The sequence below is a fragment of the Rana temporaria genome, chromosome 1, assembly GCF_905171775.1.
Source record: "Rana temporaria chromosome 1, aRanTem1.1, whole genome shotgun sequence".
In the NCBI taxonomy this organism is placed as follows: domain Eukaryota; kingdom Metazoa; phylum Chordata; class Amphibia; order Anura; family Ranidae; genus Rana; species Rana temporaria.
Window position 1 is genome coordinate 654,983,729 of NC_053489.1, and position 22,959 is coordinate 655,006,687.

Consider the following 22,959-nt stretch of genomic DNA (forward strand, 5'->3'; position numbering starts at 1 on the left):
GCAGAGGCGATCAAATACCACCAAAATAAAGCTCTATTTGTGGGGAAAAAAGGACGCCAATTTTGTTTGGGAGCCCCTTCGCATGACCGCGCAATTGTCTGTTAAAGCGACGCAGTGCCGAATCGCAAAACCTGGCCTGGGCATTTAGCTGCCTAAAGGTCCGGTCCTTAAGTGGTTAAAGAGCCAGGGGACAGCACCAAGGGGGTTAAGTGGCACAAGCATATGTGTTTATGTTGTAATTATGTTTAATTGCATACTGTATTTGTAGGTTTAAACCAATGTAAATGGAAAAGGTATATTTGCAAAAGATCCACTAGATGGCAGCATTAGACCATTTTTGTGTGAAATCAAATCAAACCTGTATGTAGATGTTTTCAATAGCGAAATACAACCCGATTGTTGCCGACTTTCTGCACTGGAACATATTATCTCTTCAACATCTTTTTTTTTTTCCCCGACACACGTACACTGAAATTATTTTAGGAATCGCTCCCTTTTCTTATTAATTCATATTGTTTGAATTAATTACTTTGGGCTAGATTCAGATAGAATGGTCTATCTATCCGCCCGGCATAACGTATCTCAGATACGTTACGCCGCCGTAATTTAGGGCGCAAGTTCTGTATTCAGAAACAACTCGCGCCCTTAGTTACGGCGGCGTAACGTATGTGTGGCGGCGTAAGCCCGCCTAATTTAAATGGGGATGTTGGGGGCGTGTTTTATTAAAATTTCACTTGACCCCGCGTATTTTACTTTTTTGCGAACGCCGCATGCGCCGTTCGTGAAAAAATCCCAGTGAGCATGCTCGAAATTCCGCCGCAAACCGTCATTGCTTTCGACGTGAACGTAAATTACGTCCAGCCCTATTCACGAACGACTTACGCAAACGACGTAAAATTTTCAAAACTCGGCGCGGGAACGACGGCCATACTTAACATAGGATACGCCTCATATAGCAGGGGTAACTATACGCCTGAAAAAGCCGAACGTAAACGACGTAAAAAAAATGCGCCGGCCGGACGTACGTTTCTGAATCGGTGTATCTAGCTCATTTGCATATTCCTCGCGTAAATATACGGAAGCGCCACCTAGCGGCCAGCGTAAATATGCACCCTAAGATACGACGGTGTAAGACACTTACGCCGGTCGGATCTTAGGGAAATCTATGCGTAACTGATTCTATGAATCAGGTGCATAGATACGACGGCCCGCACTCAGAGATACGACGGCGTATCTTCTATGTGAATCTACCCCATTGTCTACTGTTCCTAACTTCTTATGGTCCGTATGAGATTAAAAACATAAAGTCAGACTTATCTGTTAAAGATATATATATATATATTTGATTATTTTTTTTTGTTAGGACCTATGCAACAGACATTTTAGAAAGAAACAAAATGTGCTCTGCTGTTTGTGTTACTGCACATCATCAATGCACACAAGTCTATTTTACACATAGAAAGTATTATTGAAATTCTCCACTAGATGGCAGTGATGCACCACTTATACCATAAAATCTGACCTGTACAGGATTACCGCTAATTGTCACTTTATATCAGTTTTTGGTCAATTGTATTTTAATTTTTTTTGTAAAAATACTACAAATAATTTTTCATACCGCGATGAGATTGTATTTGCAAAGTACACTATATTGTCAAAAGTATTGGGACGCTTGCCTTTACATTCACATGAACTTCAGTGGCATCCCAGTCTTAGTCTGTAGGGTTGAATATTGAGTTGGCCCACCCTTTGCAGCTATAACAGCTTCAACTCTTCTGGGAAGGCTGTCCACAAGGTTTAGGAGTGTGTCTATGGGAATGTTTGACCATTCTTCCAAAAGCGCATTTGTGAGGTCACGGATGTTGACGAAGGCCTGGCTCGCAGTCTCCGCTCTATTTCATCCCAAAGGTCTTCTATCGAGGTCAGGACTCTGTGCAGGCCAGTCAAGTTCCTTCATCTCAAACTCTCTCATCCCTGGGCTAGATTCAGATACAATTGCGCTTTTTTTACGGAGGCGCAGGGCAACGTTTTTGCCCTGCGCCCCCGCAAATTTACTGCGCTGCCCTTGATTCACGGAGCAGTAGCTCCGTAAATTGCGTGGGCGCGCCGGCAAAATGCCCAGCGTAAGCGCGCGCAATTTAAATGATCCCGTAGGGGGCGGGAATCATTTAAATTAGGCGCGTTCCCACGCCGATCGTAGAGCGCATGCTCCGTCGGGAAACTTTCCCGGCGTGCATTGCAGCAAATGACGTCGCAAGGACGTCATTTGCTTCAAAGTGAACGTGAATGGCGGCCAGCGCCATTCACGAATCACTTCCGCAAACTACGTAAATTTGAAATTTCGCGACGCGGGAACGACGGGTATACGTAACATTACGAAAAACGCCGTACGGAAACGACGTAAATTGCGTACGCAGGGCTCGCGTAACGTTGTGAATCAGTGTTAGTATGCAATTTGCATACTATACGCTGAGCACAACGGGAACGCCACCTAGCGGCCATCGCAAGAATGCAGCCTAAGATATGCGGGCATAAGAGCCTTATGCCGCGCAGATCTTAGGCTGCAGTCGGCGTAACGAGGTTCCTGAATCAGGAGCATTTGTTACGCCGGGGCAAGTAAGCAATTGCGCTGTGTAACCTATGGTTACACAGGCGCAATTGCTTCTTGAATCCAGGCCCATGTCTTTATGGACCTTGCTTTGTGCGCTGGTCCAAACCATTTGGTGGAGGGGGGATTATGGTGTGGGGTTGTTTTTTGGAAGTTGGACTTGGCCCCTTAGTTCCAGTGAAGGGAACTCTTAAAGCATCAGCATACCAAGACATTTTGGACAATTTCATGCTCCCAACTTTGTGGGGACAGTTTGGGGATGACCCCTTCCTGTTCCAACATGACTGCACACCAGTGCACAAAACAAGGTCCATAAAGACATGGATGAGCGAGTTTGGGGTGGAGGAACTTGACTGGCCTGCACAGAGTCCTGACCTCAACCCAATAGAGCACCTTTGGGATGAATTAGATTGGGGACCTGCTGCTCAGAAGGCTGCACTGACCACAACTCTCTACCTTGGAGCAGCACCTCCGTTACCTAGATGGAAGGTTTTCCTGTCTTCTATATATTCAGATGCAGAATATTTGTTTAATCCTGAAGGGAAATGATGAAACTAATAAGAACACTCAGAACTTGCTGGTTTACATTTTGACGTTCTGTTATAAAACACAGAACTAGACAAGAATTGTACACAGCATAGCAGTAAATTACCGTATTTATTGGCGTATACCGCGCACTTCAGGGCAAAATCGTGGGTGCGCGATATACGCCGATACCCGCTTTCCTGCGCCGAGTTTGAATACTGCGGGCAGGCTCGGCTCCTCTCGCGCTCACGTCCTGGACGTACAGGACGTGAGTGCGAGAGTAGCCGAGCCTGCCCGACTATACACGAGTGTATATGCCGGCGCAGTATTCAAACTCAGTGCGGGAAAGCGGGTATCGAGCGGGGAGGACGCTGGACCCGACGAAGAGGACACCCGAAGCCGCAGACGGACGCCGGGGCCGCCGCGCAAGACACCAAAACTGTAAGTACTAAAATCTTTTTTCCACAGGAATGCGGGTCCACTTTAGGGGTGCGCGCTATACGCCGGAGCGCGCAATTCCCCGATAAATACGGTACTTCTCAGAAGTAGTGGAAAATGGGTTCATGTGCATGGACCATTCGTTTTTTACGTCGTTTGCGTTAAGGCTTTTTCGGCGTAAGGCTGCTCCTGCTATTAGGAGGCGCAGCCAATATTAAGTATGGACGTCGTTCCAGCGTCGCGATTTGAAAATTTTACGTCGTTTGCGTAAGTCGTCCGTGAATGGCGCTGGACGCCATTTACGTTCACGTCGAAACCAATGACGTCCTTGCGACGTCATTTACCGCAATGCACGTCGGGAAATTTTAGGGACGGCGCGTGCGCAGTACGTTCGGCGCGGGAACGCGCCTAATTTAAATGATCCACGCCCCCTACCGGATCATTTGAATTACGCGCGCTTACGCCGGCCCCTTTTACGCTACGCCGCCGCAACTTACGGAGCAAGTGCTTCGTGAATACAGCACTTTCTCCTGTATGTTACGGCGGCGTAGCGTAAATACGATACGCTGCGCCGCCTTTTAAATTGCGTGCCCCTACCTGAATCCACCCCAGGGCATTTTTAATGCATTTTTTGCTGTGAAAATGACAATGGTCCCAAAAATGTGTCAAAATTATCCGAAGTGTCCGCCATAATGTCGCAGTCACGAAAAAAATCGCTGATCGCCGCCATTAGTAGTAAAAAAATTTGCGCAAACCAATCGATAAACGCTTATTGCGATTTTTTTTTTACCAAAAATATGTAGAAGAATACGTATCGGCCTAAACTGAGGGGAAAAAATGTTTTTTTATATATTTTTGGGGGATATTTATTATAGCAAAAAGTAAAAAATATTGAATTTTTTTCAAAATTGTCGCTCTATTTTTGTTTATAGCGCAAAAAATAAAAACCGCAAAGGTGATCAAATACCACCAAAAGAAAGCTCTATTTGTGGGAAAAAAAGGACGCCAATTTTGTTTGGGAGCCACGTCGCTCGACCGCGCAATTGTCAGTTAAAGCGACGCAGTGCCGAATCGCAAAAACTGGCCGGGTCCTTTAGCTGCCTAAAGGTCCGGGTCTTAAGTGGTTAAACAACCACAAGCACTTACACATTGCTCTCTGCACTGACACCATGAGACTTTATCACTGTCCTTTACTCATAAAGTGCCAGTATACTGCCCAACACTTACAATAAATGGTAATTATACCAATTCTACACCAGGTGGCAGCACTGCATCCACTAATATCTGTGCACTGCTTGCACATGATTGGATGATAAAATCAGCAGAGCATCCCCCTCATTTCAGATCTACCCCTCAGATTTACAGCGACTGCAGTGGATTTGCCTTTCGTAAATAACCCCCATAGTGTAGAAATTCTAAAGATTTGGTGAAATTAAAAGTGTAACAATGGGCAAAATAAAAAATATTTGAATATTTTTTTTTGGCCAATCTGTACCTAGCAATGTGTAAGATATTTTAGAGATGCAACACTAAACCTGTTGAGTATCAGGCTGGGATCACACCATCGCTGCATGCGGCTCCCATCAGGGGTCCGGTGTGTCCTCATTCACCGTTTCAGGTCCGATTTCAGACCAAATTTATGGTTGAATTGACCGAGACGAAGCAAAAGACACACAGGACTCCTGCGCAAATTCGCACTGAAGCCGCAGCGAAGAGATGTGAACCGGCTCCATCGAGAGATGGTCAAAATCTCCTGCTATTGCGAATTGGATGCGGAGATCCCAGCCTTATGCTGCGTACACACGGCCGGAATTTCTGACAACAAATGTTCGATGGGAGCTTTTTGTCGGAAATTCAGACCGTGTGTAGGCTCCATCGGATCTGGTTCTCAAATTTTCCGACAACAAAATGGTTCTAGTAAATTCCAATCGTGTGTGGACAATTCCGATGCAGAAAATTCCACGCATGCTCTGGATCAAGTACGAGACGGGAGCGATCGGTCTGGTAAAACGAGCGTTCGTAATGGAGATTCGTCACGCTGTAACGGACTGAAAAGCGCAAATCGTTTCTCACCAAACTGCTAACACGACTGGTATTGAACTTCCCTTAACCACTTGAGACCCGCGCTATTGACAAAAGACGTCAACAGCGCGGCTCTCAGGTGCCAAGTGGACGTCTTTGGACGTCATTTAAAGTGCATTACCCGCGTGCGCCTCTGGGGGGCGCGCAGCGGGTAAACACTGTCCCGGCGCATCGCTGGGAAGCCGATGCGTGTACCTGGCGGCCGTGATGTCCGCCGGGTACACGCGATCGTCGGTTACACAGCAGGGACGTGGAGCTCTGTGTGTAAACACAGAGCTCCATGTGCTGTCAGAGGAGACCGATGCTGTGTCTCTTGTACATAGGGACACAGCATCGGTCACCTCCCCCAGTCAGCCCCCTCCCCCCACACAGTTAGAACACACCCAGGGTACACATTTAACCCCTTCCTCACCCCCTAGTGTTAACCCCTTCACTGCCAGTCACATTTATACAGTAATTAGTGCATTTTTATAGCACTGATCGCTGTATAAATGTGAATGGTCCCAAATTTGTGTCAAAAGTGTCCGATACATCCGCCGCAATATCGCAGTCCCAATAAAAATCGCAGATCGCCGCCATTACTAGTAAAAAAAAAATCATAAAAAAAATCATAATTCTGTCCCCTATTTTGTAGGCGCTATAACTTTTGCGCAAACCAGTCGCTTATTGCGTTTTTTTTTTTACAAAAATACGTCGAAAAATACGTATCGGACTTAACTGAGAAAAAAAATAGTTTTTAAAAAAAAAAAATTGGGATATTTATTATAGCAACAAGTAAAAAATATATATATTTTTTTTAAATTGTCGCTCTTTTTTTGTTTATAGTGCAAAAAATAAAAACCACATAGGTGATCAAATACCACCAAAAGAAAGCTCTATTTGTGGGGAAAAAAGGACGTCAATTTTGTTTGGGAGCCACGTCGCACGACCGCGCAAATGTCAGTTAAAGCGACGCAGTGCCGGAAGCTGAAATTTCGCCTGGGAACGAAGGGGGTTTATGTGCCCAGTAAGCAAGTGGTTAAATTGTGCCCTCGTACCTGTTGTACGTCACCGCGTTCTTGGCGATCGGAATTTCTGACATTTGTGTGGCTGTGTGTATGCAAGACAAGTTTGAGCCAACATCCGTCGGAAAAAAATCCACGGTTTTGTTGTCAGAATTTCCGATCGTGTGTACGCGGAATTACAGTGCATCCAGGAAGTATTCACAGCGCTTCACTTTTTCCACATTTTGTTATGTTATGGCCTTATTCCAAAATGGATTAAATTCATTATTTTCCTCAAAATTCTACAAACAATCCCCCATAATGACAACGTGAAAGAAGTTTGTTTTTAAATCTTTGCAAACTTATTACAAATTTAAAAATAAATCCCATGTACAGAAGTATTCACAGCCTTTGCCACGACACTCGGGCCCCGTACACACGGCCAAACATGTATGCTAAAACTGGTCCGCGGGCCAGTTTCAGCATACATGTTCGGTCGTGTGTAGGCGCGAGCGGGCCGAATTCCAGCAAACATTTGCCCGCCGGGCCTTTTCCCAGCAGACAAATATTCCTGGACGTGTTTTAAAACCGTCCGCTGGAATCCTGCCCGCTCGGACATGTACGGTCGTCAGTACAGACCTACCGTACATGTCCAGGCGCCCGCCGTCCCTCGCATGCGTCGAATGACTTTTATGCATGCGTGGAAGCCTTTAAATGGCAGGCCCGCCCACGTCGCTGCATCATCGTCGCGGCGACGACGCGGACACGCCCCGCGTAGTGTTTACGCGCGGATTTCTGTACGATGGTTAGTACAACCATCGTACAGAAGCCATCTGGCAGGCATGTACGGTGAAAACGGTCCGACGGACCGCTTTCATCGTACATGTTTGCTCGTTAGTACCCGGCCTTAGAATTGAGCTCAGGTGCCTCCTGTTTTCACTGATCATCCTTGAGATGTTTCTACAACTTGATTGGAGTCCACCTGTGGTAAATTCAGTTGATTGGACGTGATTGTGGAAAGGCACACACCTGTCTATAGAAGGTCCCACAGATAACAGTGCATGTCGGAGCACAAACCAAGCCATGCAGTCCAAGGAATTGTCTGTAGACCTCCGAGACAGGATTGTATGGAGGCACAGATCTGGGGAAGGGTACAGAAACATTTCTGCAGCATTGAAGGTCCCAATGAGGACAGTGGCCTCCATCATTTGTAAATGAAAGAAGTTTGGAACCACCAGGACTCTTCCTAGAGTGGGCCATCCAACCAAACTGAGCAATCGGGGGAGAAGGGCCTCAGTCAGGGAGGAGACCAATAACCCGATGGTCACTCTGACAGAGCTCCAGTGTTTCTCTGTGGAGAGAGGAGAACCTTCCAGAAGAACAAACATCTCCGCAGCACTCCACCAATCAGGGCTGTATGGTGGAGTGGGAAGACGGAAGCCATTCCTCACTAAAAGGCACATGACAGCCCACATGGAGTTTGCCAAAAGGCACCTGAAGGACTCTCAGAACATGAGAAACAAAATTCTCTGGTCTGATGAAACAAAGATTGAACTCTTTGGCCTGAATGGCAAGCGTCATGTCTGGAGGAAACCAGGCAGCGCTCATCACCTGGCCAATATCATCCCTACTGTGAAGCACGGTGGTGGCAGCATCATGTTGTGGGGAAGTTTTTCAGTGGCAGGAACTGGGAGACTAGTCAGGATCGAGGGAAAGATGAATGCAGCAATGTACATACTTTATGAGAACCTGCTCCAGGGCGCTCTGGACCTCAGACTGGGACGAAGGTTCATCTTCCAACAAGACAATGACCCTAAGAACACAGCCAAGATAACAAAGGAGTGGCAACTCTGTGAATGTCCTTGAGTGGCCCAGCCAGAGCCCAGACTTGAACTCGATTGAACATCTCTGGAGAAATCTGAAAATGGCTGTGCACCGACGCTCCCCATCCAACCTGAAGGAGCTTGAGAGGTCCTGCAAAGAAGAATGGGAGGAACTACCCAAAAATAGGTGTGCCAAGCTTGTATCCTCATACTCATAAAGACTCGAGGCTGTAATTGGTGCCAAAGGAGCTTCACCAAAGTATTGTGCAAAGACTGGAGTAGATTCATTAAGATTTGCGCAGTTTTTACGTAGGCGCAGGGCACCGTTTTTGCCCTGCGCCCCCGCAAATTATCTGCGCTACCCTCGATTCACGGAGCAGTAGCTCCGTAAATTGCGTGGGCGCTCCGGCAAAATGCCCGGCGTAAGCGCGCGCAATTTAAATGATCCCGTAGGGGGCGGGAATCATTTAAATTAGGCGCGTTCCCGCGCCGAGCGTAGGGCGCATGCTCCGTCGGGAAACTTTCCCGACGTGCATTGCGGCAAATGACTTCGCAAGGACGTCATTTGCTTCAAAGTGAACGTGAATGGCGTCCAGCGCCATTTACGATTCACTTAAGCAAACAACGTAAAATTTAAACTTTGCGACGCGGGAACGACGGGTATATGTAACATTGGCTGCCCCTGCTATTGGAAGGGGCAGCCTTACGCGAAACCCGACGGATGGAAACGACGTAAACTGCGTACACAGGGCTCCTGTAACGTTGTGAATCGGCGTTAGTATGCAATTTGCATACTATACGCTGACCACAATGGGAACACCCCCTAGCGGCCAACGTAAGAATGCAGCCTACGATATGACTGGCATAAGAGCCTTATGCCTGTCATATCTTAGGCTGCCGTCGGCGTAACGAGGTTCCTGAATCAGGAGCATTTGTAACGCCGGCGCAAGTAAGCAATTGCGCTGCGTAACTATGGTTACGCAGACGCAATTGCTTCTTGAATATAGGCCACTGTGAATACTTCTGTACATGGGATTTTTTTATTCTAAATTTGCAAAGATTAAAAAAAACCTCTTTCACGTTGTCATTATGGGGGATTGTTTGTAGAATTTTGAGGACAATAATGAATTGAATCCATTTTGGAATAAGGCTGTAACATAACAAAATGTGGAAAAAGTGAAGCTTTGTGAATACTTTCCGGATGCACTGTATAAAAACACACAAACTACACTACAGGCTGTGCAAATAACGAGACCTTCATCTAACTCGCCCTTCTATAATACCGACACCCTCATCACTGATGTAATCTGTGCCGCCATAAAAACAAAGACACATAAAAGACAACTGAATGTACATTGGAAATATAGACTTTTATTGGTTATTAAATCTTTACACCCGCCCACCCCTCCACCGGACATTCTTTAGACCATGAAGCAGAACCCCAGGCAATTATAAGGACACCTTTGCGTATTGGTTAAAGGATTAGTACACTTTAGACACGGTCACCAATTTCGGAAATCACCAAATAGGAGGTCAATCAGCCACAACTCAAAGAACCCCTCTGGAGGAACCCAAGGATTCCATGGAACCCCGGATTAAGAATGGCTGCTCTAAGGTAAAGGGCTTGAGAAAGGCTGTTATAGAGTGAAAGCTCTGAATCTGCTGGGGCTACCGACATCACATCCAAGATGGTGACACCCAGAAGGGAGGCTTACACCGGAAAATAACATAAATACATTAAATTAACAAAAAAGGGGATTTTTTCGTTGAAATTAATCTCACAGGTACCTTTTTCTTCTATTTCTGGGGTAGCAAAATGCTCAATAGGATCCCATAACTTGCTAAGGCCTTAAATGGTCCTTCAGCCTGCATTGCCTACAGAAAGACTGCAGATACATTCGCCTGATGCATGCAGAGGGTGAGAACACCCATACAGTATAATGGCATCTTGTGAATTCACTGAGTTGCACATGGCACTTGTTGGCATACTCCATTCTGGTCCTCCCGTTTACTTTCTGCATTCAGTCCAAAGAGCAATCCTAAACAAAGCTAATATCCAGCTACAAGCTATGGGGGCCTAAGGTGAGTGTGGGAGGTCATATATGGCATTAAAGCGGAGTTCCACCCAAAAGTGAAACTTCTGCTTTAAGCATGCCTCGCCCACTGAATTTGGCATTTTTTTGGGGGGGGTGTTTACCTTACCTTTAGTGGGACTTCCTGTCCCACTTCCTGCTTCCTTTTTGGGCCGCCTAGGCGACTCCTCCTCTCGCCCTAGGTGGCCCCTGCCTGCCAGCATTCTTCTGGGACACAACTCAGGTCCCAGATCGGCTGGCCAATAGAAGAGCACAGGAGTTCATGAGGAGCACTGGGTGAGAATCAACAGGGGAATAGAGATTATTCACCTCAACTCCTATGCTGTGCTGTCCTGGAGTTCCCCTTACCATCCGCTGACAATGTCGGCTGGTTTTCTTCAGAGTTCCGATCTCCGACCATTTTGATTAGCTAGGTCGAGGCGTCACTCACGCGCACATGCGGGAGTTCATGCATTTTGGCAGCTGCTGAAATTGTACACAAAGCTGTGCTTCTGGAAAGGCAGGTAAGAAATATGGATACTAAAGAGACATAGTACGTCTCTTCTGTGCAAACCCCTTTACAACCATCCAACACATATGTGCGGTGGCAAAAGGGTGGTCTTTACACCCACATATGAGTCGCTGGTTGGCCGATGTTTATGTGCTGAGATGAGTGAGAGATCTCAGCACACCGATAAAGATCAGTAGACCGAGCTAAGACCAAGGTAAAGATCAGTAGGCTGAGCCAAGATGAAGGTAAAGATCAGTAGACTGAGCCAAGATGAAGGTAAAGATCAGTAGGCTGAGCCAAGATGAAGGTAAAGATCAGTAGGCTGAGCCAAGATGAAGGTAAAGATCAGTAGGCTGAGCCAAGATGAAGGTAAAGATCAGTAGGCTGAGCCAAGATGAAGGTAAAGATCAGTAGACTGAGCCAAGATGAAGGTAAAGATCAGTAGACTGAGTGAAGAAGGTCAAAATCAGTAGACCAAGCTAAGAGGAGGGTAAAGATCAGTAGACCGAGCTAAGACGAATGTAAAGATCAGTAGACCAAGCTAAGACCAATGTATAGATCAGTAGACCGAGCTAAAGATCAGTAGACTGAGCTAAGAAGAAGAAGGTCAAAATCAGTAGACCAAGCTAAAAGGAGGGTAAAGATCAGTAGACCGAGCTAAGACGAAGGTAAAGATCAGTAGACTGAGCTAAGACCAATGTATAGATCAGTAGACCAAGCTAAAACCAAGATAAAGATCAGTAGACTGAGCTAAGACCCAGGTAAAGATTAGAAGACTGAGCCAAGACCAAGGTAAAGATCAGTAGACCAAGCCCGGACCAAGCTAAAGATTAGTAGATCAAGCTAGGACTAAGGTATAGATCAGAGCTAAGACTGAGCTAAGGCCAAGGTAAAGATCAGAGATAAGACTAAGCTAAGGCCAAGGTAAAGATCAGTAGACCGGATGGACATGCTTATGATCATGTGACCACTGTGACGGTAAACCCATGCCCAAAAAACTGTGGGTGCTGCTCGGAGCTCCTGTGCATCCAAGTCCGGCAACTCGCACTGAGAGTGAAGGCCAGCGGAGAGCACTTCCTGGCTCAATATATGTAATATGAACAGGAGTGAAAGCAACCAATTCCACACACTGGCAAAATTCATCAGTCACTGGAATAAAAACAACCTCAGCCCGGCTCTGTCCAAGCCATCTGTACGGACACGTTTCGTCCCATCCACGGGCCAAAGCTTGGATGGAACCCAGGCTGAGGTTGATTTTACTCCAGTGACTGTCAGATTTTGATGGTGTGCAGCATCTGGGGCTTTCTCTCCTCTTAACACTCACAATGGTCACATGATCGACCATCCTTCCCGCCCCTTGGGCATTCCAAACTGTTTAAAGGAATGCCTATGGGATGGGGGTAAAACCTACGTGATGCAATTTTTTTATTTTTTATTCAAAGTTTCACTTTAATGACCAGGAAGCAAGAAAGCTGCAATAATGAATACAGGTGTCACCACCCTGGCTCAATGTATGCAGTATGAGGAGGATACAGTGATGGCGAACCTTGGCACCCCAGATGTTTTGAAACGACATTTCCCATGATGCTCATCAACTACACTGCAGAGTGCATGAGCATCATGGGAAATGTAGTTCCAAAACTTCTGGGGTACCAAGGTTCGCCATCACTGGTCTAAGCCCTTTTCCCCTTCAACGCTTTTCGCCCCATGCACAGGGCAGGACGAAACGCATTGGGGCGGGCCCGGGCAGAGGCTGATTTTACTCCAGTGACTGTTGGGTTTTGACGATGTGTGGCACCAGTTGAATTTATTCCTCTTCACACTGTGATAGTGATTAGATGATTGCCGATTCGTGGGCATTCCGAACTGTTTAAAGGGATGCCGGGGTGGGCGGGAAGGGGTTAAAAATCTACCAGATGCAATTTTTTTTATATTTAGAGTTCCATTTTAATGACCAGACAGCTAACACAGAAAGCAAGAAAGCTGCAATAATGAATACAGATGTCACCACCGTGGCAGTGGCTGGCAATAGGTTGCGTCTGTGTACGATTACACACATTTTGCCAGGTCCCATAGTGTATTTCAAATGTGAATTTAGTTATTTGTCTGGAGTTCTGCTTTAAGGTTCAGTTAAACCAAGGATTACATTTCAGCTGATGAATCTCTCACTGGCATTACAAATCCAACACAGTCTCACTTCTGCAGCTGCATTTATCATTTTATTTTTAAACGCAGTAAGTATGAGCCTCTATCGTAATGGCTGCTGCTGTGGCTAGGGGACTCGTGTAGAAATGTCATCGCTGGAGACTCTGAGATGTAAAATAAACCAAATCACCAGCAGCTGCCAAAATCTAATGTCATTTCTGGAGCTGTCAGGGAACTTCAAGTCCCAGCATGCATCACCAGCAACGGCACTGAGACTGAAAGTTCCCTGGGAGCTGGACGGCTGCACACTGCAAAGAGCTGGCTTATAACAAAAGAAAGTCTTTAGAATAGATTTATTGGGTTTATGATACTTGGAGGGGGACGGGGCTGGTCTCGGGGTTCAGGTTGATGAGTTTGTTGGTGGCCTGGGCCAGCTCGGAGATGGAGACGCGTCCTCTCTGGCGGATGAACTGGGCGACGGCTGTCATCTCCTCTGCCGTGATGTAGATGAACTTTCCTCTGTCGTCGATCACACCTGCAGACAAATACAGAACCACAGGCATGAAACAACCCCCGACTCTTACCGGTGGGCGCGGCTTACTGGTGGGCACTGCCTATTCAATTAAAGAGACCCTTGTCTTCAATTTAAAAACTTGTTTGAAAGTGTGACTATTCAGTTTTCTAGCTGAAAGAGAACGATCCCGATTGGCACACTCCAAAGAAATCTGATAGCCATGTGATAAAAGCAGCCTCAGCCTAGCTTTGTCCAAGCCATGGTCGACGTGTTTCACCAAGTCAGACGAAACACGTCAGGAGGAGGTGTAGCATGGAAGGAGTTAGGCTGAGGCTATGTTTACCCGCATGACCAACGTGTTTGTTTGGAGTGCGCCAATCAGGATATTTTTCTTTCAGTTTCAACACAGAGCCAGGAGGAGCCCAAGCTAGCACCCATAGTGCGAGTCCACTGGATTATGATACAGGGACCTGAGAGGTAAACTAACTATTTTTGTTTAGGTTTAGAATTGGTTTTCTAGCGCACCTCCCTTGCATATCATAGCCCTCGCCTCTACCAAAAATGTACAATTACTCTCTGTGCTGACCCAGCTCCGCCAACCTTCCCCCCCCCACCTTCCTACATAGCTTTTCATGCACTTGTTGAAGAAAAAGATATGGCTGGTCGATTCTCTAGCCCAACCCCCACCCCCTTACATCATAGCTCTTGCCTCCTTTAGTAATGTTTACTTACTGTTTATGCTGGCCTAGCTCCTCCTTTACCTAGTCAATTCTCTAGCACAACCCCCGCCCTCCTTACATCATAGCTCCCCCCTCCTTTGGTAATGTCTACTTACTGTTTATGCTGGCCTAGCTCCTCCTTTACCTAGTCAATTCTCTAGCACAACCCCCACCCCCTTACATCATAGCTCCCGCCTCCTTTGGTAATGTCTACTTACTGTTTATGCTGGCCTAGCTCTTCCTTTAACTAGTCAATTCTCTAGCACAACCCCCGCCCTCCTTACATCATAGCTCCCGCCTCCTTTGGGAGTGTCTACTCACTCATTATGCTGTCCTAGCTCCTCCTTTACCTAGTCAATTCTCTAGCACAACCCCCGCCCTCCTTACATCATAGCTCCCGCCTCCTTTGGGAGTGTCTACTCACTCATTATGCTGTCCTAGCTCCTCCTTTACCTAGTCAATTCTCTAGCACAACCCCCGCCCCCCTTACATCATAGCTCCTGCCTCCTTTGGGAGTGTCTACTTACTGTTTATGCTGACCTAGCTCCTCCTTTACTTAATCAATGCTCTAGCACAACCCCCGCCCTCCTCACATCATAGCTACCGCCTCTTTTGGGAGTGTCTACTTACTGTTTATGCTGGCCTAGCTCGTCCTTTACCTAGTCAATTCTCTAGCACAACCCCCGCCCTCCTTACATCATAGCTCCCGCCTCCTTTGGTAATGTCTACTTACTGTTTATGCTGACCTAGCTCCTCCTTTACTTAATCAATGCTCTACCACAACCCCCACCCTCCTCACATCATAGCTCCTGCCTCCTTTGGGAGTGTCTACTCACTCTTTATGCTGGCCCAGCTCCTTCTTTTCTTAATTCTTTTCCTAGCACAACCCCCGCCCTCCTTACATCATAGCTCCTGCCTCCTTTGGGAGTGTCTACTTACCGTTTATGCTGGCCTAGCTCCTCCTTTACCTAGTCAATTCTCTAGCACAACCCCCGCCCTCCTTACATCATAGCTCCTGCCTCCTTTGGGAGTGTCTACTTACCGTTTATGCTGGCCTAGCTCATCCTTTAATCAGTCAATACTCTAGCACAACCCCCGCCCTCCTTACATCACAGCTCTCAACTTCTTTGGAAGAGTCCAATCACTGTTAATGCTGGCCCAGCTCCTCTGCCCCTTCTTTTAACTTGTCAATTCCCTATCACAACCCCGCACTCCTTACAAACCCTTACATTTTCTGAAAGCAGACCCCCCTTATGAATAAAATAGTAGTAGTTCCAATTACTGCAAAGGTTTAGAAAACACAACATTTTAGTAAAAAAAAGACACTAAAACACAATACATTTACCAATTGTTTGGTAAAAAATAAAAGACGAGGTTTAGATACCCAACATGTTAAACCTTAAATTTGCATGTGCTTGTGAAATGGCAACAAGCTTCAGTACCCTATATTTCCTATAGGTGACATTTTAAAGCCCCCTATAGGTCATCAGTTTAGTGTTACGGAGGAGGTCTGGTGCTATAATCATTGCTCTTACTCCGGTGTGATTGACGATATGCAACATGTATTAGAATCAATGTTTTTGTGTGTAGGCACCCCCATCACATAGGGGGCAAAAAGTGATGATTTTTTTGGTGACAGGTTCTCTTTTATTACTGTTAGACCCCGGATGTCTCACCTGTGCACCAATGAATCTAATGCAGCTTCGGCTGGGAGAAAGGACTTTTATTCATGTATTTCTCATTTTTCTAGTGACTGCAGTAACAAGTGTTTAGGTGTATATTACTAGGAGGGTTTACTGACCTGTGATAGAGCCGTCAGCCAATAGATCTTGTATTCTGCTGATGGCGTCCTGGTAAGACAAGAATAATGGAAGCAGAGAGATCAGACTAAACACACCACATCCAACTCCACACTCCATAGTAACATCTCAGGAGTTGTTCGGCTCATCTCCACCAAGCAATCAACTGTGCCAACAACAGGCGCACCGAGATGCAAAATAATAAGATAATATTCTTCCCTTAATAAAATAGCCAGCAGGAACAAACTCTATTCTGTGTTCTATTTGTTTCAGGCGAGGCACAGTACTTCCTCTTTTGGAAAAAGTGCTGTGTCTGGTACTAAACGTGTCAAAAGAGAACTGTGCTGTGCCTGGTACTAAATGTATCAGAATAGAACTGTGCTGTGCCTGGTACTAAACATGTCAGAATAGAACTGTGCTGTGCTTGGTACTAAATGTATCAGAATAGAACTGTGCTGTGCCTGGTACTAAACATGTCAGAATAGAACTGAGCCGTGCCTGGTACTAAATGTATCAGATTAGCACTGTGATGTGCCTGGTGCTAAATGTATCAGTATAGAACTGTGCTGTGCCTGGTGCTAAATGCGTCGGCATAGAACTGTGCTGTGCCTGGTACTAAACATGTCAGAATAGAACTGCGCTGTGCTTGGTACTAAATGCATCAGAATAAAACTATGCGATTCTTGGTACTAAATGCGTCATAATAGAACTGAGCTGTGCCTGGTGCTAAATGCGTTAGAAAGAACTGTGCTGTGCCTAGTACTAAACATGTCAGAATAGAACTGTGCTGTGTCTGCTGCTAAATGTGTCAGCAAGAACTGCGCTATGCCTTATACTAAACATGTCAGAATAGAACTGCGATGCGCTTGGTACTAAATGCGTCAGCATAGAACTGCGCTGTGCCTGGTGCTAAATGCGTCAGAAAGAACTGCGCTGTGCCTGGTACTAAACATGTCAGATTAGAACTGTGCTGTGTCTGGTGCTAAATGTGTCAGTATAGAACTGCGCTGTGCCTGGTACTAAACATGTCAGATTAGAACTGTGCTGTGTCTGGTGCTTAATGTGTCAGTATAGAACTGCGCTGTGCCTGGTACTAAACATGTGCTGTGCCTGGTGTTAAACGCATCAGTAGAACTGCGCTATGCCTGGCGCTAAACGCACCAGTAGAACTGCGATATGCCTGGCGCTGAACGTGTTAGTAAAACTGCGCTGTGCCTTGTGCTAAATGCGTCAGTAGAACTGCGCTGTGCCTGGTGCTAAATGCATGAGTAGAACTGTGCTGGGCCTGGTGCTAAAAGCGTCGGCTTAGAACTGCACTGTGTCTGGTGCAAACGTGTCAGCTTAGAACTGCACTGTGCCTGGTGCTAAACGCATCAGCGGGAACTGTGCCGTGCCTGGTGCCAAGTGTGTCAGCTTAGAACTGCGCTGTGCCTAGTGCTAAACGCGTCAGTAGAACTGTGCAGTGCCCGGTGCTAAAAGCCTCAGCTTAGAACTGCACTCTGCCTGGTGCAAACGTGTCAGATTAGAAATTGTTCCTGATGGCTATTTTAAATAAGAAAGATTATTATTTGCACCTCAGCTTGTGGCGTTCCTGTTGCTCATTCACACGTGAGCTCGGGGAGGCTGAAAACCCCCGGGGTTGAGTCACACATTTACCGCCCCTAAAATGCGACCCTGTTTAGCGGCAATGGCAGCGGGTGGGGGTGTACACATGCTATGGCCGCAGCACGACGTATAAAACCCATCATCTGAAAGCGCCCCACACCCATGTGTAATGCAGGCAGGTGCAGCGCTAGTGTAAGGATCAAGGGGTTAGAGCGGGCAGCATTGTTATTTGAAAAAAAAAAAATACACAAATAAAAAGACATGATGGAAAATGCAGTTTAAAGCAGAGCAACAGGATTTAAAGGGTAAAGCATTTATTGAGAAGTCACAGAAGCACACAGTCAGGATTGGATAATAGAATATACACATATGTCCATATTACCTGAGCTCGCAGACCAAAATTAGCCCCCAGTTCTTCCAGAATAACCACCTTTGAAGCCTACAAGACAAAACCTTAAACTTAGCAGCAGCAAAAACACACAACCACAGGTAGGTATTGCCATAGCTTTATGGAAATGGACCACATGGTGGCGCTAATAGGAAAGATATAAGAAAAGATAGCAGGAATCCAGCCTCATGTATTGGCATGGCCAAATGGACAGATTACAAGGCAAAGAAGGCATAGAAATCCTAAAATCACCAATTACAACCTCTATCTAGAATGGCAAGCATCTACAGCAGGGGAAGGCAACCTTTCAGAGGTTAAGATCTACCTAGACAACACGGAGGAAATTGGGGGGGGGGGGGGGGGGCACCCTTTAAAAAAATAACAATTAGGTCCAAAAAAAACAGCACAGTGCCCCGTGCCCCTCCCTACCCCCACAGTAGTGTCCTCAGGACATAGCAGTGTCCTGTGCCCCCCCTTCACATCACCAACCCCTACAACTGCAGTGTGCGCTTCCCCTCTTTCCACTTCACATCACATTCCCCCCCACACTGTATTGTCATGTGCCCCCACCCATAGCAGTGTCCTGTGCCCCCACCCAAAGCAGTGGCCTGTGCCCCCTCCCATAGCAGTGGCCTGTGCCCCCCCCTCACATCACCTACCCCTACAACTGTAGTGTGGGCTTCCCCTCTTTCCACTTCACATCACATCCCCCCACACTGTATTGTCCTGTGCCCCCTCCCATAGCAGTGTCCTGTGCCCCCTCCCATAGCAGTGTCCCGTGCCCCCTCCCATAGCAGTGTCCTGTGCCCCCCTCCCATAGCAGTGTCCTGTGCCCCCTCCCATAGCAGTGGCCTGTGCCCCCTACCATAGCAGTGGCCTGTGCCCCCTCCCATAGCAGTGTCCTGTGCCCTCCTCCCATAGCAGTGTCCTGTGCCCTCCTCCCATAGCAGTGGCCTGTGCCCCCTCCCATTGCAATGTCCTGTGCCCTCTCCTATAGCAGTGTCCTGTGCCCCCCCCCCTCACATCACCTACCCCTACAACAGTAGAGTGCGCTTCCCCTCTTTCCACTACACATCACATCCCCCCACACTGTAGTGTCCTGTGGCCCCTCCCATAGCAGTGGCCTGTGCCCCCTCCCATTGCAATGTCCTGTGCCCTCTCCCATAGCAGTGGCCTGTGCCCCCTCCCATAGCAGTGGCATGTGCCCCCTCCCATAGCAGTGGCCTGTGCCCCCTCCCATTGCAATGTCCTGTGCCCTCTCCCATAGCAGTGGCCTGTGCCCACCCCCCTCACATCACCTACCCCTACAACTGTAGTTTGCGCTTCCCTTCTTTCTACTTCACATCACATCCCCCCACACTGTAGTGTCTTGTGCCACACCATCAAATGCAAATTTGATTTAAAACAAATTGTAGTATTTCCAAAACTACGCCGATGCCACGTCTACGGGCACTGTACCTATGAAGATGTAGTTTTCCCCAAGTCATGTTATGCAATTCATTTAGGTGTGTTTTTTTTTTTTTTTAAGGTTTATTTATGAAAAAAAAAAAAAAACCTTGCGTAAAATATGAGTGTTTGGAATACAGAGGAGCACCAGACCGGAGAAGAGGCAGGACAGTAACGGGAGACGTCGTCTTCTTCGTAGTGTTGTGGTGGGCGACAGCCAAGCTGGAGAACTGACCTCTACGGACCGCAGGTTGTGAAATATAACAGTCCATGGAATTCAGTTCTCAGAGCTGGACCAGCCAACAAGTCCTCATCATCTTGTAGGATCTTCAATGGAACAGTAATTACCATGGGGAAAGGGAACGGCAAGCTGGATACGATCAAGAGGAACCTAATGGCAGGAGGTCACCTCTCCACCCAATGAAGAGTATCTACAGTCAGATGTCACTGGCTTCCCTCTAGGTTGTCTCTAAAAACAGACACAAGTCCTCCCTCCACTAACCGCTCTTTCCCTTTGCTACCATCAGACTTCTCTTCACTTTATACCTGGCTGCTTGTCAGTAGAGATACACCATCATGGCACAGTAATGAGGCCCACCAAGATGGTTGTAGAGTGTAAACTTACTCATCTTTGCAAAGAATAGAGTAAGATGGATCTACAGATTAGTGCACAGGTGTCAAACACAAGACCCGCGGGCCTAATCCGGCCCTCCAGGTCATTTTATGTGGCCCTCGTACCCCCCTTGTCTCTGCCCTCACCTGGTCTCAGAAGTCAGCAGCAGAGAGGACAGGACTCCTCCACTTCTGCACGTCTCTGTTCAGCCCTCCTGGCAGCAGCACAAGGCAAGGGGGTGCACTGATGTAAGGGATAGGGGGGGGGGTGCTTGACTTCTGATGGTGGGGGGCTTTTGACACCTGATGAAAGGGGATGCACTGATGTAAGGGAAAGTTTGGGGATGCTTGACGTCTGATGGTGGGGGGCTTTTGACAACTGATGTCAGGGGGTGCACTGATGTAAGGGATAGTTGGGATGGATGCTTGACTTCTGATGGTGGGGGGCTTTTGACACCTTATGTAAGGGGGTGCACCGATGTAAGGGATAGTTGGGGTGGATGCTTGACTTCTGATGGTGGGGGGGCTTTTGACACCTGATGTAAGGGGATGTACCGATGTAAGGGATAGTTGGGGGATGCTTGACTTCTGATAGTGGGGGGCTTTTGACACCTGATGTAAGGGGGTGCACTGATGTAAGGGATAGTTGGGAGGATGCTTGACTTCTGATGGTGGGGGGCTTTTGACACCCGATGTAAGGGGGTGCACTGATGTAAGGGATAGTTGGGGGGATGCTTGACTTCTGATGGTGGAGGGCTTTTGATGCCTGATGTAAGGGGGTGCACTGATGTAAGGGATAGTGGGGTGGATGCTTGACTTCTGATGGTGGGGGGGGGGGGGGCTTTTGACACCTGATGTAAGGGGGTGCACTGATGTAAGGGATAGTTGGGGGGGATGCTTGACTTCTGATGGTGGGGGGCTCTTGACACCTGATGTAAGGGGGGTGGGGTGCTGATACAACTAGCCCTTTGAGGGCAACCATAATGCTGATGTGGCCCACAAGAAAAGTTTGACACCCTTGGCTTAGTGTATGTCAAGAATGGACCTGAACTTTATGACAAAAAAAATAAAATCTGTTATTTTTGGGCAGAGGAGAACAACTTTAGAAAAAGATTGAGGGTCCGCTTTAATTTGCAAAGCTTGTACAGTTCATTAGCCAAAATCTATATTTTATAAGGAGAAAAAAATACGTGATTCATGTCTGGTACCAAAACAATCCCACTAAAATAGTCTATATTTCCGGTACTGTAAGGGCATGTCCAGGCCCTCTCTTGTGCATCGTTTCTGGATACACCCACTCAACTCTGACTATTGCCATCAAGTAGCCTCTGTCTTCACTGTCGATACTCCGAGGATCCTATCCTTACGCTGTTTGGCCACCACATTGGGACTTATTTTTTGTTCCCACTGGATTTACATCTGCCTACTAGTAGCTCATAGAAACCCGAAACCATCGCCATCAAGCGCTTCATCTCCAGGTGGCAAGCCTTCATAGAACAGACCCTACCTTATTCACAGGTATCTGCTCTTTTGTCTTCCTTCCATTTTTCAGACTGACCTCACCAACTCAATGCCTTCCCTGCAATGGTTGACCCCATCATTTCTTCAGCCCTTGACCGCTCAGAAGCTTTACTGACCCAGTGCTCCTAGTTGTTATAGGCTTTTGTTATTTGTTCTTATCTGCTGTTATGCTGACTATCTTGGCCAAGCACAGACCCCCTTGGGCTGATGACGACCCTTGTGGGTTTTTCCATCCACATCTCCCTGCTTCCTCCTCTGGAAGCGCTTTAGGCTCCATGCACACTGGCTTAAAAAATGTTTTGCTTCTACAGGAGTTTTGTGTTCTGCCTGTAGAATAGAGCTGCACAATTAATCGCGATTAAAAAATAGCTAAAAATAAAAAAAAGCTAAAAATATATATGTATATTTTTAGCAGAGACCTTAGGGAATAAAATGGCAATTTTTTATGTCACACTGTATTTGCACAGTGGTCTTTCAAATGCAATTTTTTGAAAAAAAAATTTTTTTTCAATGAATAAAAAAAAAAAACTAAACTGGAAAGTTAGACCAATTTTTTTATTTAATGTGTAAGACGATGTTACGCCGTGAGAATTGTGATCTATCTTCAAGCAAAAAAATTGTGATTCTCATCTTAGCCAGAGTCGTGCAGCTTTACTGTAAAAGCAGCTCAATGTTATCATATGTGTCCATGCACATATTAGGACGTTAAGAGGCATATTTTGAGTTTAGATATGACGTTTAGAAGCAGAAAAAAAAAAAACTTCTTGTTCGAGTTTGGAACTTGGAGGCAGAAAAAACGTTAAACTCTCCTAAACTCGTCTAAACTTTGTACAAAGTTCTCTTGAGAGAACAGATGTTTTTTTAAGCCCGGTGTACATGGAGCCTTATAACACACATTTGCCATGTATAGTCCTCTGTCTCTAACCAACATTATTTTATTCTGGTGGATCATTTTATTAGGTCTTTGTATCAACATCATTGCTGTGCTGAACTATGTTATATTTTCCTGTGAAATCCAAAAACAGGATCAAAACTATTTTTTTTTTTTTAAATGGTTAAAAACTGCTGGGATTGGTCACTCACCTTGATGTAGTTGATAAACTCTGTAAGGAAACTACGTGTCTGCAGAAGAAAAAAAAGAAACACATTAGGACCTGCTACCAACGTA

At 46.5% G+C, this 22,959-nt stretch overlaps 1 protein-coding gene across 1 annotated transcript in view; it reads right to left on the reverse strand.

Moving 5' to 3' along the window:
• Positions 1–13,522: 13,522 nt before the first annotated feature.
• Positions 13,523–22,959, reverse strand: part of DDRGK1 (DDRGK domain containing 1) — an 89,040-nt gene continuing 79,603 nt past the window's right edge. The window contains exons 4-7 of the mRNA XM_040335509.1: positions 22,875–22,913; positions 18,207–18,263; positions 16,222–16,270; positions 13,523–13,722 (exon numbers count right to left, since the gene is read on the reverse strand). Of these exons, the coding sequence (XP_040191443.1) occupies positions 13,550–13,722; positions 16,222–16,270; positions 18,207–18,263; positions 22,875–22,913 (318 nt within the window). The 3' untranslated portion in view covers positions 13,523–13,549. The remainder of the gene's footprint in view (positions 13,723–16,221; positions 16,271–18,206; positions 18,264–22,874; positions 22,914–22,959) is intronic.